The sequence below is a fragment of the Sparus aurata genome, unplaced genomic scaffold, assembly GCF_900880675.1.
Source record: "Sparus aurata unplaced genomic scaffold, fSpaAur1.1, whole genome shotgun sequence".
Taxonomy (NCBI): domain Eukaryota; kingdom Metazoa; phylum Chordata; class Actinopteri; order Spariformes; family Sparidae; genus Sparus; species Sparus aurata.
Window position 1 is genome coordinate 311563 of NW_022045101.1, and position 16046 is coordinate 327608.

The 16046-nt window shown below is 42.4% G+C and overlaps 1 protein-coding gene across 1 annotated transcript; it reads left to right on the top strand.

Moving 5' to 3' along the window:
- Positions 1-482: 482 nt before the first annotated feature.
- LOC115577554 (major histocompatibility complex class I-related gene protein-like) lies at positions 483-15636 on the top strand (the record flags this gene model as incomplete). The annotated part of the gene is made up of 5 exons (XM_030410438.1): positions 483-507; positions 12531-12797; positions 13157-13435; positions 15153-15455; positions 15542-15636. Coding segments are annotated over exons 2-5 (933 nt in total), but the record flags the coding sequence as incomplete, so codon positions are not given.
- Positions 15637-16046: the final 410 nt, after the last annotated feature.

The following is a 16046-nucleotide window of genomic DNA, read 5'->3' on the forward strand; positions in this document are numbered from 1 at the left end:
AACTGAATCAGAGCTCTTCACAGGGGAGAGAAAAAATGTGGGAATCATCCACCAACCTGCAGTCAGACAGACATCAAGTGTCGCTCACTTGAACTCAGAGATAAGATAAAAAACATTCTCCAGATAGATCAAGTCGCTTACGCTGAATCTGTCTAGTCCTGTTTTTATGTTTTTTATCACCATATTTATATGAAAAATGAAGTGAGGGAGTTCACTGCAGAAGCTGACCTTGGGCTCTGTGGTGTTTTTGAAGATAAGGGATTTTCCCAGTAAGTATTTATTCCTTGTTAATACGTTACTGTATGTGAGGGGTGTTGGTGAGGACTGGATCACTTGGAGGCGGTCTGGACCATGTTGTTCTCAGGACAGAAACTCTCTCTCATCCCCCTGCTAGGACAAACAACAGGAAACAGTTGATCCAGCTCGGTCCTTCACTCACTCGTCTTCATCAAATCAAGATGAGAAAGTTATTGTTGTTGCTTCTCTTCTGTCACGTTTCATCACCAGGTAAGATCACATTTTAAATCTTTAAACTCTTAAAACTTCACAGTCCGACACACTCGACTCTTTCCGAGTTTAGTTTCACTTTCAGTGGAGCAGCAGAAACTGTACTTTGTGTGGACAAACAGAAACAATTTGACTTTGTAACATTCTGCATCCCAAAGACAATGGCCCTCATTTATCTAATCTTGCCTGAAAACGGGCGCAGATCTGAGCGCAGAATTAGTCGTACGACAGGACACACGTGTGATTTATGAAACACGTTCGTATCTGACCAATCTCAGCGTACGAATGATCGGGTCTTGATTAGGGATGGGTACCGAATTCGGTACTTTTATTGGTACCGACCGAATTCCCTGTTAGGTTTAACACTGAATAAAACAATCACAAACAGACACGGACTCAGAGTTTGTCTTTCTTTGCAAAGGGGAAGCACGGAGGTCAGCACTGTGAGTATGACCATCAGCGTTCCAACGAGTTCTTCCCCATGCACATCTTTTATTGTCATACATTTGGGCGTGATCGCATATGATTGGTTCTTACAAGATGACAAGTTGTAGAGTGTTGCTATGCAAGATTCAGGCACATATACATTTCTGTGGTTAATGAGGTGTAACGTAACGCTCCCACCTTCTTTGTTTCAGGCATGTTCTGTGCTTTGCACGACATACATACATACATAGACAGTTGTTATTCACACATAAACAGTATACAGGGTTCGTACGGGTGCTTGAAATCCTTGAAAGTACTTGAATTTCAATGTTGTGTTTTCAAGGTCTGAAAAGTGCTTGGATTTTAGTTTAAGTGCTTGAAAGTGCTTGACATTATAACTCTGTGTCTTTCACAAATTGGGATCAGACTGGATAATTAATTTCTGAAGTTTTTGTTATTATGAAACATAATTTTTAATATTTACAGCATAATACAGTGTACATAAATGTGATAAAAAGTGAAGAAAAAATAATGAGTTTATATATTCCTGTAGATACGTATTTTACCCCAGCAATAAGGTGCTGGAAAATCTTAAAAATGACCCTTAAAAGTGCTTGAAAAGTGCTTGAATTTGACCTTGAAAAATGAGTACGAACCCTGAGTATAGCTTCACCCTGTGGTTGAACAGCAAGACGCTGTTCCTCATAGTATTTGTCCACTCAGGTGACCTTGTAGCTTTCTGCTGATAGAGCAAGAATGTTGATTAAATACAAAAGCTTATGCGAGAAACTGATAATATCTTGGTTACATTTTTCCAACATTTCCCTCCTGTTAATCAGTTTTGAACTAGCTTTTGTTTTCAGACATGTACTACCTGTTATTCACAGTTTCAGTCAGGTCATCATTGTGCTTTGGTTCAACCAACATTTTCAAACATTCCAACTTTAAAGTTTCATCCTTTAGTTGGTACAGGCTCATAGTTATGTGACAGTAATTGCATTTGCACAAAACTTCTTTCAATCATTTTTTCAAACATCGATCGAAGACATGGCAGTAGACATGATACAACCAGGCAAATTAATACAAGTACAATGATAACAGGGGCTAATGCTTTGAGTAAGACTTGCCACCAGGAGCCGGAAAACAGTCTGTCTAACCAGACAGCTGGAGGTGACGCCCCTGGGGTGTTGTCCAGTACATACCTCTGGAGGTCGGTGAGATTTTGTAATGCTCTATGAATGTCTCCTCCATCGCTGAGACCGTCCGGAATATATGTACAGCAGGTTTCTCCAATGATGGTGCACACTCCTCCTTGTGACGCCGTCAGTAGACCGAGGACGATGCGATTCTGCATCAGCATTTCACGGATGCTGCGTTGTTCTTTTGCCAGTGAGCGCCCTAGGGCTAGGGTGACGTTGGCCAGGGTGTCCTGCATTGTCTGAGCGTTTTCCTGACCTCCTAATAGAGCAGGGATCGGTTGGTGTCTTCACTGGGTTTGAGACACTTGGCTTCTATACGGCCAAGCCCCTTTGTAGCCCAGACTTCCCCACTACTCAGTTGAGGTAGGATGCGGCTGTAGTTTGCAGTGACTGAGATGAATCCACGTGGTTCTTTCTGCAACTTTCACAGCAGTGGGCGTCGTCAGTAGCACTTGGTAAGGCCCCTCCCACTGTGGGCTGGACCAGCACTTCCTCTTTATGACTTTTATGAACACCCAATCGCCTGGCACCACCTTCGGGATTACCTGGGGGAGGGGAGAGGAATCAGAGAGCAGTAAATTTGCATTTGACACTTGTTTTTCTGAGAACAGCTTCCTCATGTGTTCTGCTAATGTTGTTTCTTCATCTGCTTTCTCGATTTCTGAGGAGAAAGCTGGAAGTTTAAACGCCCTTCCGTGTACGATTTCAAATGGGGTTAACCCTTTGTCAGTGGGTGTGATTCGCATGTACAGTTTGACTAGATCTAGGCATTCAGGCCACGGTCTTTTTGTTTCTTCCATACATTTTCTCAGTCTCGACTTTACCGTGCCGTTTGTTCTTTCTACCAGACCTGCACTTTGAGGTTGATAAGCGCAGTGGTTTTTCAGTCGTATTTGTAAGTGTTTTGCCATCTGTTGTACCACTTCGTTTACAAAATGAGCGCCGTTATCGCTGTATAGTATTTCAGGAATACCATGTTGTGGGACTATGTTTTTACACAGCGCTTTGGCCACAGTTAGAGCATTGGCATGTTTAGATGGAATTATCTCAACCCATTTAGAGAAAGCATCTACAATAACTAACCAGTATTTGTAGGGTCCGCTTTGACTTAGTTCAATAAAATCCATGTGTAGGATCTGAAACGGGTGCTGTGGCTCTGGGAATTTACCTCGTTTTGGTCTTATATTTCCCTGTGGATTGTGTTTGATGCAGATGACACATGACCTACAAAAATTTTTTGAGAAGGTGTTAAATCCATATGTGACAAAATGTTTGTTTACTAGGTCTACCATCCCTCCTGTTGAGACATGGCAAGGCCCATGACTCAAAATAGCAGCGGCCTTAAAAAGGCTTTTAGGGAGGACGGTTTTACCATTGTCACTGTACAGGCCGCATTCGTCAACTTTGGCGCCATGTTTCACCCAGAACTGCTTTTCGGTGTCAGGTGCGGCCTTCTGCATGTCTATGATAACTTCACGGGTGATAAGGGAGTCATCAGGCTCAGAGATATAAGTATCTGATTTCCCGAAAGAGCCGACCGCAGCTGCTTTTGCAACTTCTGCAAGTTTGTTACCACGCGTGACGTCATCTGTGACCTTTTGGTGTGCGGCACATTTACAAACAGCTACTTTTTTAGGCAATTGTACTGCTTGGAGAAGGGAAGTCAGTAACTGCGCGTGTGAGACAGGCTTCCCTGTCGACGTGACCATCCCTCTGCGTTTCCACTGGGCGGCAAAGAAGAATAGAGTGGAGAACGCATATTGGCTGTCAGTATATATTGTGACAGTTTTGTCTTTAGCCAAAATGCATGTGCGAGTTAGCGCGATTAACTCTGCTGCTTGTGCGGAGTTTTTAGAGGGAATCTGTTTAGCCTCTATGACAGTATCAGGCAGTTCGACGACAGCGTAGCCTGACTGTGTTTCGCCTTTATCATTTTTAGAACATGAGCCGTCAACAAACCACACCATGCCTTCCTTTAGCGGTAGATCTGTAAGATCTTGTCTCGGCAGTTGGAGAGCTTCAGTGTCATCACAACTGTCAATACAACTGTGTGGTTCACCCTCCGTGGCTATTGGTAGCAGTGTTGCTGGGTTTAGGGTGGTGCATCATTTAATTGTCAAATGAGGCTGTGAAAGCAGCACAGCGGTGTAAGATAACTGTCTGGTGGGGGAGAGGAAGGTCATCTTGGCCTGCAGCAGTAACACATCAACTGAATGAGGAGCTAACAATGTTAGCTGGTGGAAAAGTACAACGTCGGCTGATAGTTGTACAGCCATTGCTGCTGCGCAAATTGCTTGTAAAAAGGGGGGTAAGGCTGCGGCTACGGCGTCCAGCCTTTTGAGTAAAATGCTTTTGGTTTCATCTTTCCCCCATGTTGTTGTAATAGCACAGATGTCATAAACCCATCTCGGCAATCTACTGTCTGAGTGAACGGTTTATCATAGTCAGGTAATGACAGTACTGTTGCTGACATTAGTTCCTTTTTTAAAGTCTCAAATGACTGTGAGGCTTCATCAGTCCACTGTATTTTGTCTGTCATTGACATTGGTTCTGCATAGATTAAGTTCAACAAAGGTTGTGTTTTTTCAGCGTACGAAACTATCCATGCCCTGCAGTAATTGCACAGCCCTAAAAAGGCCATCATCTGCTTCTTGTTGAGTGGTTTTGGGGCTTTAGCTATCGCTTGTTTACGAGTTTCTTGTATCTCTCGACCTTCAGCACTGACAGTGTGTCCTAGATACTGAACTCGTTCTTTGACCCACTGTAACTTCTGCTTTTTCACTTTGTTTCCTGTTTTTGAGAGGTGTTGTGGCAAGGCTAACAAATCTGTTCTACAACTTTCTCTATCTGGCGAGGCCACCAAAATGTCATCCACGTACACAATGGTTTGACTTCCTCTTGGTGGGTCGAAGGTGGATTGACAACTGTTTATGGCCTGTGTGAAAATGGTTGGACTGTCACAGTATCCTTGAGGTAATCTAGTGTAGGTGTAGGATTTACCAGCGTATGTGAACGCAAACCAAAATTGTGAATCAGGGTGGACAGGTATAGAGAAAAAGGCATTACTGAGGTCAGTGACGGTAAAGAATTAATTTTCTGGGCGCAGAGTGTTAAGTAAAGTGTGTGGATCTGGTACAAGAGGCGTGCGTGACTGTACTGCTTCATTTATTTGTCTCAAATCTTGTACCATTCGCCAGTTTGTACCGTCTGCCTTTCTCACAGGAAAGATGGGAGTGTTACAGGGGGAGTCTGGACATTCTCTGATAACACCGGCATGTAGGAGTTGTTTGATAACAGGCTGGATGCCTGCAAGGGCATCTGCTTTCAAAAGGTACTGTCTGACTCTTGGCCTCCAGTCTGATTTTGGTTCAATTTGTACTGGTGCAGCTGTAGTCATTAACCCCACATCTTCTGGACCTTTTGTCCATAATGAGGCGGGGAGACCTTTTAGTTCTGTCTCCTCTTCCTCGGTTAACATTACTTGTGAGAGTCAGTCATCTAGTCTTACAGCTTTCATTCCGCCGGGAGTGGGAATAACACCTATCTGTAACAGCTGCATCAGATCTCTGCCTAATAAATTTATAGGACAGTCGGGTGAGATAACTACGGGTGCTTTGGCCTGCTTTCCTGATTTGTTATCCTGTATGTATAGAGGTTTAGACATACGGTTCATAGTTATTGCACCGTTAGTTGATTTTACTCAGACGGACGCTTTAATTTATCTTTAGCCTGTAATTCTAGGTTTCCAGAACTGCTTGGTTCCGGAGCTTTTTCGTCAGTTACCCCTTCCTCCTGCAAATTCGGGTATAACGGTGTGGTTTTAGATCTAACAACGGCAGGTTGTGCAGAATTTTGTTCTGCTGCTGCTTCTGGGGCGGCGGCCCCAGGCTCGGCTGGAGGTTGATCAGTCCTCTACCTGCCCTTGGCCACCCCCTCGTTATCTTCTTTTCGCACAAACAGTACTTGGGTCTCTTCTTTCCTCTTTTGTTTGTTTTTTACTGTATTGGCTTTTCTTTTGCATGCTTGCTCTAACTTTCCCACTAGTTCTTTCAACTCCTCTACTCTCAATCTCCCTGTTACTCCGTACTTTTTCCTCCATTTAGGTAAGAATTTATTACAGCCTGGCCGTAACTCTGTCATAAATTTCTCATCTCCTTTTGCTTCCGAGCCTTCCGAGGCTCCGCATCTACTACAACAGTTTCCCATATTTACTTTGCTTTATTTTATTATTATTTTTTTTATTTTATTACTATTATTATTATTATTGTTATTATTATTATTATTATTATTATTTTTTTTTATTTATTTTTTTACTCTATCTTTCTTTCTACCATGTTGAGCGACTACGCTCACTTCTAAACGTGAGACCAGCTCTTTTAATTCTTCTACTCTAAGTCAACCTGTTATACCGTAGGTTTTTTTTTCTTCACTTTTTTAGATACTTTACACTGTGGGGATGGAGTTGCTGCATGAACCTCTCATCACCCGAGGCCTCTTGGTCCTTTTTGGACCTACAACTGTTATTACAGTTACCCATTTTTATTAGACGTCGTACTATTCCTTACAATATTGTTCCTAGGCCTTTTTACCTCATAGGCCACTGATTTACGTTGACACCGTTTAGGTTTCGGTCAGTGCTGCTGCTTCAACTCATGGGATACTACACATCACTATTTAGTTTTTAGCCTATTTTATTCCCTTGTGGTCCTTCAGCGCCACTTATTCTACTCGGGGTTATTTCAGCATAACCATGCGCAAGGGTTATTTCAGCATAACCATGCTCAGTATACTCACTTTATCTGCAGTCCGGTCTGGTATGTCTGTCCGGATCCCGTCAATCCAGCTTCAGTTGGAGGGGACGTCTTTACTACCGGCCGAGCGGAGAATTCACTCCCCCGGGCTTTCCTTCAGGCCACCTGTTGTGGTCCTGGCCGTCGACGGGCTTCGGTGTGTCGTCCTCCTTCTGGCAGAGCTGGGTATGTTGGGATCCGGGTCACGGCACCAAGAAATGTTAGGTTTAACACTGAATAAAACAATCACAAACGGACACGGACTCAGAGTTTGTCTTTCTTTGCAAAGAGGAAGCACGGAGGTCAGCACTGTGAGTATGACCATCAGCGTTCCAACAAGTTCTTCCCCATGCACATCTTTTATTGTCATACATTTGGGCGTGATCGCATGTGATTGGTTCTTACAAGATGACAAGTTGTAGAGTGTTGCTATGCAAGATTCAGGCACATATACATTTCTGTGGTTAATGAGGTGTAACGTAACGCTCCCACCTTCTTTGTTTCAGGCATGTTCTGTGCTTTGCACGACATACATACATACATAGACAGTTGTTATTCACAAATAAACAGTATAGCTTCACCCTGTGGTTGAACAGCAAGACGCTGTTCCTCATAGTATTTGTCCACTCAGGTGACCTTGTAGCTTTCTGCTGATAGAGCAAGAATGTTGATTAAATACAAAAGCTTATGCGTGAAACTGATAATATCTTGGTTACATTTTTCCAACATTCCCCCCGAAGTACAGAGTATCGATTCACGTGAAGTCAATCGGTGCCACATTTCCGTACCTGAACGCACCTTCACGGGCGTCAGTAAGAGCGGAAGTCGCAGCGTAAAGTACGTTGCATTCTCTGTCAGAAAGACAACAAATGTGTCTTCAAAATAAGAGCTTTACATAGCACCCCATTGGAGTTTAGAACTTGGTTCTTAGCGAAGGGCTTTTAATTTGAAAGTAGCGACCGGTAGTAGCTTGCTGCTACAACAAGAAGCGGACAACGAAGACAGCTACAGAGATCCAGGAGACGCTAGCATCTCCTGGATCTCTGCGGCTGTCCAGTTGCTCATCTTAACGTCCGCGGATGAAGTGATGGGCTGACTGCTGTGATCAGCCGTTTCCTGGTTTTAAAACTCCCCGGCTGTGGGTCGCACTATATACACATATATACATAGACGCCTCATTGAGCGCTGGGACCACAGCACGTCAACGTCGCCGCTATATTGGAGGAGGCAGCTCAGCTCCATAAACTAATACGAGTCAATGAAGTGAACTTTATAATGCTCACTTCTACAAAGTGCCATAAGTTAATGCTTTTTATTTACACATTCACACACGTACGGATATATTCAGGAAACAGATACGAACCAAAAACAACGTCTGCAACTTTCTCTGATGACTATGAGCATTAACTACTCCTTTTATGTTCAGTATACAGGTCTGCACCAAACCACAATATGTATTTTTATTATGTTTTTGCCACTTTTTATAGCTGCTAATGTATGTAATGCTGTTTCTGTGATATATATGACAGTTAAATATTTAATCTGTGTCTATAAAAACCAGATCCTGACATGTAAATGTGACATCTTTCTACCATTCTGTCAACTTGTTTAATTAAATTTAAGTTTAGATAACTGACTTCATATGAATCAGAAATACTTCATTGATGCCCTACGAGAAACTGCTCCCATTCAAAGTCAAGTATATGCAGAAAAATACTACTACTACTACAACTACTACTACTACTACTACTAATAATAATAATAATAGTAATAAAACTATATATGGTGCATATTTATAATAGTAGCCCACTGCAACTTTACTCTTTTTTTACAATAATTAAAATTTATTTTATACAATATCATATGTTATAATGTTCTTTCATGGATTATATCTCTATTCTGCTGAAAAAAAGAAAGCAGGTTCACTGCCGCTGCAGTTTCTTATCTTGATTTGCAGACTTTGTTAATTTTTTGTCGCCATGATTGTTATTATTAGTACTTAGATCATCAAAAATCAAGCATAATATGACCACGGATAGACACGTCAACAAATATTCAAAATTCAGAAGTTTTGACTAATTTTTTTTATATACAAAATAACTTGAATTACCACACAGATACGCAAAAAAGTACCGAAAACAGGTACCGATATATACCGGATTCGCAGGTGCCGAGTATTGGTACCGTATCGGTTCAAATGTGAAAGGTACCAATCCCTACTCTTGATAAATGCGGCGGCTGAATTCGATCATCATTAACATGTTACGCCCTTAAATATTCCTGGTTCGGAGGCCTCGCCCACTGAGGTGGAACATGGAGAGAAGAAACACAAGTAAGAAAAGAAACTTTTCCGCGATGGAGATCGGCATCCTGACATCTGAGGTGAAGCAAAACAAAGATGTGCTTTTTGGCAGTCTGAAAAATGGAATTAAAGGAGCTCATAAAAACGCTGTATGGAAGAGAATAACGGAGGCAGTCAACAGCGTTGCCAGAGGAACGGACTCCGGCTGAGGTGACGCAGACGCAGTCGCGTCAGAGCAGAATGGTAACTAACAACCCCCTTTTGCTTGCATTGTAAAATCTATCAAACTCTGACTGTTCACATTTCTTACAAATAATTAGGCTTACACATGTTACATGGGTATACATTTTGATTGTATTTTTAAATGTTTCACAGCCAGGCACCAGCATCATGTCGGCGAGGTCTCCTCCCCAGAGCGCGTGCCCTCTGGCCCCGGTGCTGCGCCCAGACCAAACATCATCACGGCAGAGGTCCTGGACAGACAAACAGAAATATGCAGTTTATTGGCCTCAGTTGTCGGCGCACTTAAGGCAATAAGTAACAAATTAAAAGAAATGAATGAAACTCTAAAAAAGCCTTAATAAAGTGTTAAAATGACTAAATGTTGTCCATTATCTGTGTTTAGTATGCCTTTAGCCAATTCCCTCAATACTTCACATTACTGATTAAATACTGCAGAGCGTTTGCAAGAGCAAAAGGCGATGAATGAGGTCCTGTCTCCTCCGTATAGCCCCCAGTAGAGGCTGTGCTGGCCACGGTTCCATTGGCTCATCTGGCTGCGCCGGCACATCAAAGGCTCCATTCACTAATGCGATGTTGTGCAAAACTGAACAGGGCAAAATAATATTGCACACTTTCTCTGGGGAATACAGCAGCGTTCCCCCTGCTGGTCTGAGCCACCTGCCCTTCAGCAACCCGAAGCAGCTCCACTGTGACCCATGTGCGTGTGTGCGCACTATTCCTGCTCTGTAGCAGGTTTGCCAGCGGGGTTATTAGGTATTCCGTTAATTAGTTGTCATGTTAGGCTATTAGCCTATCATATTTTATTTTACAAAAAAGTGGTATCAGTAAAAACGTGGGCTTTTTAAAAAAAAAACGTTTTTGTTTTATTTGTTTTAAGAATCCGTTTTGATCTGATCTAAATATGTGACTGCTTATGCTTAATGACAGCTGAGGTTTGTTATTTTCAGACTCAGCCACCGCAAATCCACAGACTCAGATTTGCGTACACGATCTCAGACCTGACGTGAGATTTGATCGTAGCTCCCGCTCACGTCCAAATTGATAAATGCCGAAGTTTGCGTGAAATGGTCATACGCACGTTTTTCTGCCGTACGTTCGTTTGATAAATGAGGGCCAATGAGAGCAAAACATTGCCTGTACAACATGATGCAACCAAAAGAGCTCATCACCACAGTGGTGTAAAGCCACGGTGGTGACACCGTGAGATTTCCAAGCTCACGGTGACGGTAATTAATTAATTATTTTAATATTATGCGGCGCTGCCGGCGCAACTCCACTTACACGAGTAGGGAACTCACAAATATAACATTTCGCTTCACGTTCACATTAAGATCAGTGGTGGTCAGTCATCACTCTTTCACATTATAATCTAATTTTACAGCTGCAGCAGTATATTGAACAATCGTTTCCTACCTGTGTGCTGCTCAAATGTAGGCCTATATTCCATTTAGTTCAGGGCAGGCTGCATGGTCAGTGTCTTTTTGTTGGTTCAGTGACAGTCCAATCAAAAAAGGTAGTTTTGGTAAACACACATGAGACCCACATGATCAAGGAAGCTAGAAAAAAGCATGGCATGATGATGGCAGACTCCCAACCAGAGGCAGATTTACCCTCGGGCCCGGTTGACCCGATGTCCCCTACTTCACCACCTCTTTATCCTCCAGCCAAGCGACTCCGTTCATTTGTTTGGGAGTTTTTTGGTTACCCAAAACAACCGGATGGATCCATAAAGGACGACGGAGAGCCGACTTGCAAACTATGCAACAGGAAAGTAGATGCAAGATCGGCGAATACATCTAACATGATGTCCCATCTCCGCAAGTGGCATAAAAAAGAATAAGCACAGCTTAAGTCCAAGCAGGTAAGATGAATCATTATAAATCCCACTGTAGCTGGTCTACTGGAGTATGGTTATTGTTGTTGTACGTTGTACGTCGCTTTCATTCACCGTGGAACGGCACGGTCTTGTTGTCTACAGAATATGCAGATCCACAAGGCATCACTACGTCGCTTTGCAACGCTTTGCAATGCTTTGTTCACTTGTAGATTAGTTGTTTGTTTGGCACATGGCAGTGACGTCATGCCAAAGAAAAAAAAAGACGAAAGAAAGAGAGAGAGAGAGAGAGAAATAATATACCGTCACCGGGAAATACTGCAGTATACTGTACTAACACCGTCACCGTACCGTACTGTAAAATCCCATACCATTACACCCCTATTATTATTATTGTATCAAAGAATGTGCTAACATGCTGAGAGACACCAAATTCAGTCTGTGAGAGTTACAGTGGACGTACACGGCTCAAGGAAAACATTGTTTCAGAATCACATGCACACCTCCCTTGTTTCCTGACACAACGGTGACACTGTCTAAACTAAAGCCAACGTACAGAGATGGGTCAAGTTGCAGTGGTTCAATCACCTGTAATATCTGCTCTGGGGGGGGGGTGCGGACGCTTGTCACCGTCAGTCCGGGGGGGCGGGAACGGTCGTCAACTCCTTGAGCCAGGGGACGGATGGACGCTCATCACCGTCAGCCGGGGGCTCCTCGCTATCAACCGGGGGACGGACGGACGGACGGGCGGGCGGGCGCTCCTTTTACGAAAAGACCGCGGCAGCCCACAAACACCCGCTATTAAGCAGCTGACATTGAAAATGAGTATAGTGGCGCAGCGCCGCTGTTCCACCGTGTGGAGAGAACCCTGGCTGCCTGGTTCAAGGACTTCAGCTTTGATCCTGAACAACAGCAAAGAGGCTGCTGACTCCAGCAGCTCATTTTGAACATCGGGGCTCATCAAAGTTCTGTTTCTGGGCAGCTGCTCTACATGATTTTGGGTCCTTGGATCATATTTGCACATGAACTTGATGAAGTTTCCTTTATTGAGAGTGTCTGCATTTTCCTTGTGTCCACATAGGGGGATGTGTGGTGATGATGAGTGTGTGTTCATACTGAATGGAGGCTCCTTCGCAGCAAACACCCACACTTGATAACATATTTATATTTTCACTGGGCATCATATTTATGATTAGTTTTATTTATAAGCTCCTTTGTTTGTCCTGCAGTGCTACACTCCATGAAGCATTTCATAACTGCATCAACTGGAATCCCAAACATCCCAGAATTTGTTGCAACACTAGAAGTTGATGAATTTCTGGTGGGGTACTGTGACGGCAACAAAAGGCTGGATGTGAAAGAGGGCTGGGCGAAGAAATTCTCAATAGATCATCCAGAGTGGTTGGAGTGGTATAGACAACAGTGTTTCCAGATTTTGCCAGACTTCTTCAAATCCTTCACTAACAGTTTGATGCATGACTTTAACCAAAGTGGAGGTACAGTATGTAACATGTTATAGCCTGTTTAACTTTTTACTGTTCTGCATCTTAGTTGTAAAGTGACCCAGGGCCTCAAGATACCAATCAGTTCAAACTCTAACATCATTTTACACATAACCTGAAATAGAGATTCATGTAAAGTAAACATCATATCAGTTTGTCTTCAGTGGTCCAGCCACTACCTGTCATTCATCATGTCAACATCAATCAGCTGCTAGTTAGACTAGTTAGACTCAATCAGCTGCTAGTTAAAAAACAGCAGTCGTCACACAATGTACAATGTTTTTAAGATCATCTTTCCACTGAATGTTTCATCTGTGAATCAGTGTTAATTACAGTCTCTATCTCTCTCTCAGGTGTCCATGTTTTACAGAGAGTGGATGGCTGTGAGTGGGATAATAAGACTGAAGAGGTCAAAGGTTTCGTTCAGTTTGGTTATGATGGAGAAGACTTCATGAAAGGGGATCAGAAAACATCTACATGGATCGCTCTAAGACCTGAGGCTGTCACCACCAAACAGATATGGGAAGCTGATAAAGATTTAAGAGAAACCTATAAGATTCATTTGACTCAGATTTATCCAGAGTTGCTGAAGACATATGTCAAGTATGGGGGGAGCTTTCTGTTGAGAACAGGTAGTCACCTAACCTGATGTAGTTTATTAGACAGTCCCTCCAGAAAAACGTGATTATGCCATCGCATAATTCAATGCATAATCAGCCAAAGTCCGCATATTTATGCGGGGGCGCATTTTTTCAAATACGCCGCACTTTTGCCGCAAAACTTGCCGATTTCCGCGCAAAATATGCGGGGCTTGCATGATTTCATAATCCCCGCATTTTCGTTACAAAAAAGTCACATATCTTAGCAGAAAGTTGAAAAATGTTGCGTTTGCTTCACCCAAGAGCAGCCATTTTCCCCTGTTGCCATGGGAACGTTATGAAGTGACGTAATTACGCGACGTGAACATCATCAAAAAGCTGCAAACCCCGCAATGAAGCCATGATGAAGCCCGCAAATCAGTCTCATTTGCCAACAAAAAAATCATACTAGTTTCAAAAACCTTACAGTTGTAAGTATATTAGTAGTATGTGAATGCATGTTACAGTAAGAGATTGCACGTTGTGCATTGGAAGCACTTATTTTAACAGAAGATGTCTGTTTTGTACAGCTGACTCTGTAAAACAAGAAACACACATTTTATTTTTTTATATTTTCTTTATTCATTTTTACAGAAGTTGCAGCATATTCCTTTTGTAAAGCTACAGAACTTGTTTGACTCATCAAAGTTTTGTAAGTTTGAGCCATTTGTTTATTAGGGTCTGAAATAAAACAAGAACTGAAATATTCCAGCACTTTCTGTGATGTAGTATGCTGCTTATCATAGGAAGTAATAAGAAAATTCTCTTTACATTATGGTAGTAGCCTTGTGAGAACAGGGTGTTGGGGGAATCACTTTTTTTTCTCTGTTTTTATTATCAAACCGCAATTTTTGCAAGTTCACGCAATTTCATCGCATAAAATTGCATAAATATCCCGCATATTCCATCGCATTTTTTAAGAAAACGTGCCGCATAATCAAGGATTTTTGCCCGCAACAATCACAAAAAAACTTTGTGTTTTTCTGGAAGGACTGATTAGACACAGTGATCTTCATATAGGCTGCTCAGACTGAACTGTCATTGTATTATTAATCCAACCTGTCTGACATCAGCTTTTTTGTAGTGGTTACATTTGTTTTAGTCCTGACCAATCACAGACATCTTTGGGTGACATCACTCACCATCAAAGCTCAGACTGTGATGTCACAGTTAGTTTAAGGAAAGTGATTTTACAGTTTCAGTGTTTCACAATAGAAATAGTTCCACTGAACATTGACACTGTGATTGACGACCTGACTGTGAATCATAAGAACAGACAGACATTGTTCTTCTCTGACTGTAGTGAGTGTCTTTAGTGGTGGTGTAGTTCCCTCCTCTGTCTGTATACAGATCATGTGGAGGCTGTGTAGCAGATGTGTTGTTATGTACCCTGTCATTATTACACTGTGGTCTGGATACATGGAGCACATTACTTGGCCACCATCAACACTGTCCTCCTGCTTTTTAAAAAATCTATATTTAGTCGACCGACACTATTACAAACTGTTACAAGCACATGACATGATTCACATCATGCTGCTGGTTTCACACTATTCCCCTGATCAACAGTTTGCAGCAGTGATGTGCCAACAAACATAGTATTGTAACAAAATAGTCACAAAAATCACTTTGACACCTTTGTTATTGATTCCAATATACCTTGTTTCTTTTCCTCTCTCTCCTCTTTAATATCTCTGTCTTTACTCTCCAGATCTTCCCTCAGTGTCTCTCCTCCAGAAGACTCCCTCCTCTCCAGTCAGCTGCCTCGCTACAGGTTTCTACCCTCACAGAGCCTCACTCGTCTGGAGGAAAGATGGAGAGGAGCTTCATGAGGAGGTGGACCACGGAGAGATCCTCCCCAACCACGATGGAACCTTCCAGATGAGTGTTGACCTGAACCTTTCATCAGTCACACCTGAAGACTGGACGAGGTACGACTGTGTGTTTCAGCTCTCTGGTGTGAAGGAGGACATCATCACCAAACTGGAGAAAGCAGTGATCAGAACCAACAAAGGTAAGAGTGAGATCAGAGGGTGCTGAAGGGGAGTGCATGGGAACAACAACAAAACATTAATAATAATCTATTATTGTCTTCAACAGTGAAGCCCAGTAACATGACCATCCTCGTCACTGCTGCAGTGGTTGTTCTTGCTCTCATTCTCATCGGTGCTGCTGGATTCATCGTTTACAAAAAGAAGAAAGGTGAGAGAGAAAAAGGAAAGATTTCAATACTTTAATTTCAGTCTTTGAGTTGATTTCGTTTATTTAGGTTTCTAAATTAAGGCGAAAGTATCAGAGAAAGTAAATACAGTCAGCACTAAACAGACTGAGTATAAACAGATACTCAGTCTGAGTGAGTAGAAGAGAGGAATAAAGTGACTAAAGATAATCTGGCATTTACAGCTGTGACTGAAATTATTATTATTAGGGGGGCAAGCCCTGTTTGATATCTCGGTCAAACTAAATGCTATTGACACCAAATTTGAGATCCTTGCTTGCCATGACACTGGGAAGGGATGAGCCAAATTTAGCGAATTTTGGCCACTAGGGGGCGCTAAAAATATGGGAAGTTTATATCTCTTGAACAGCTACACCGATGTTTACG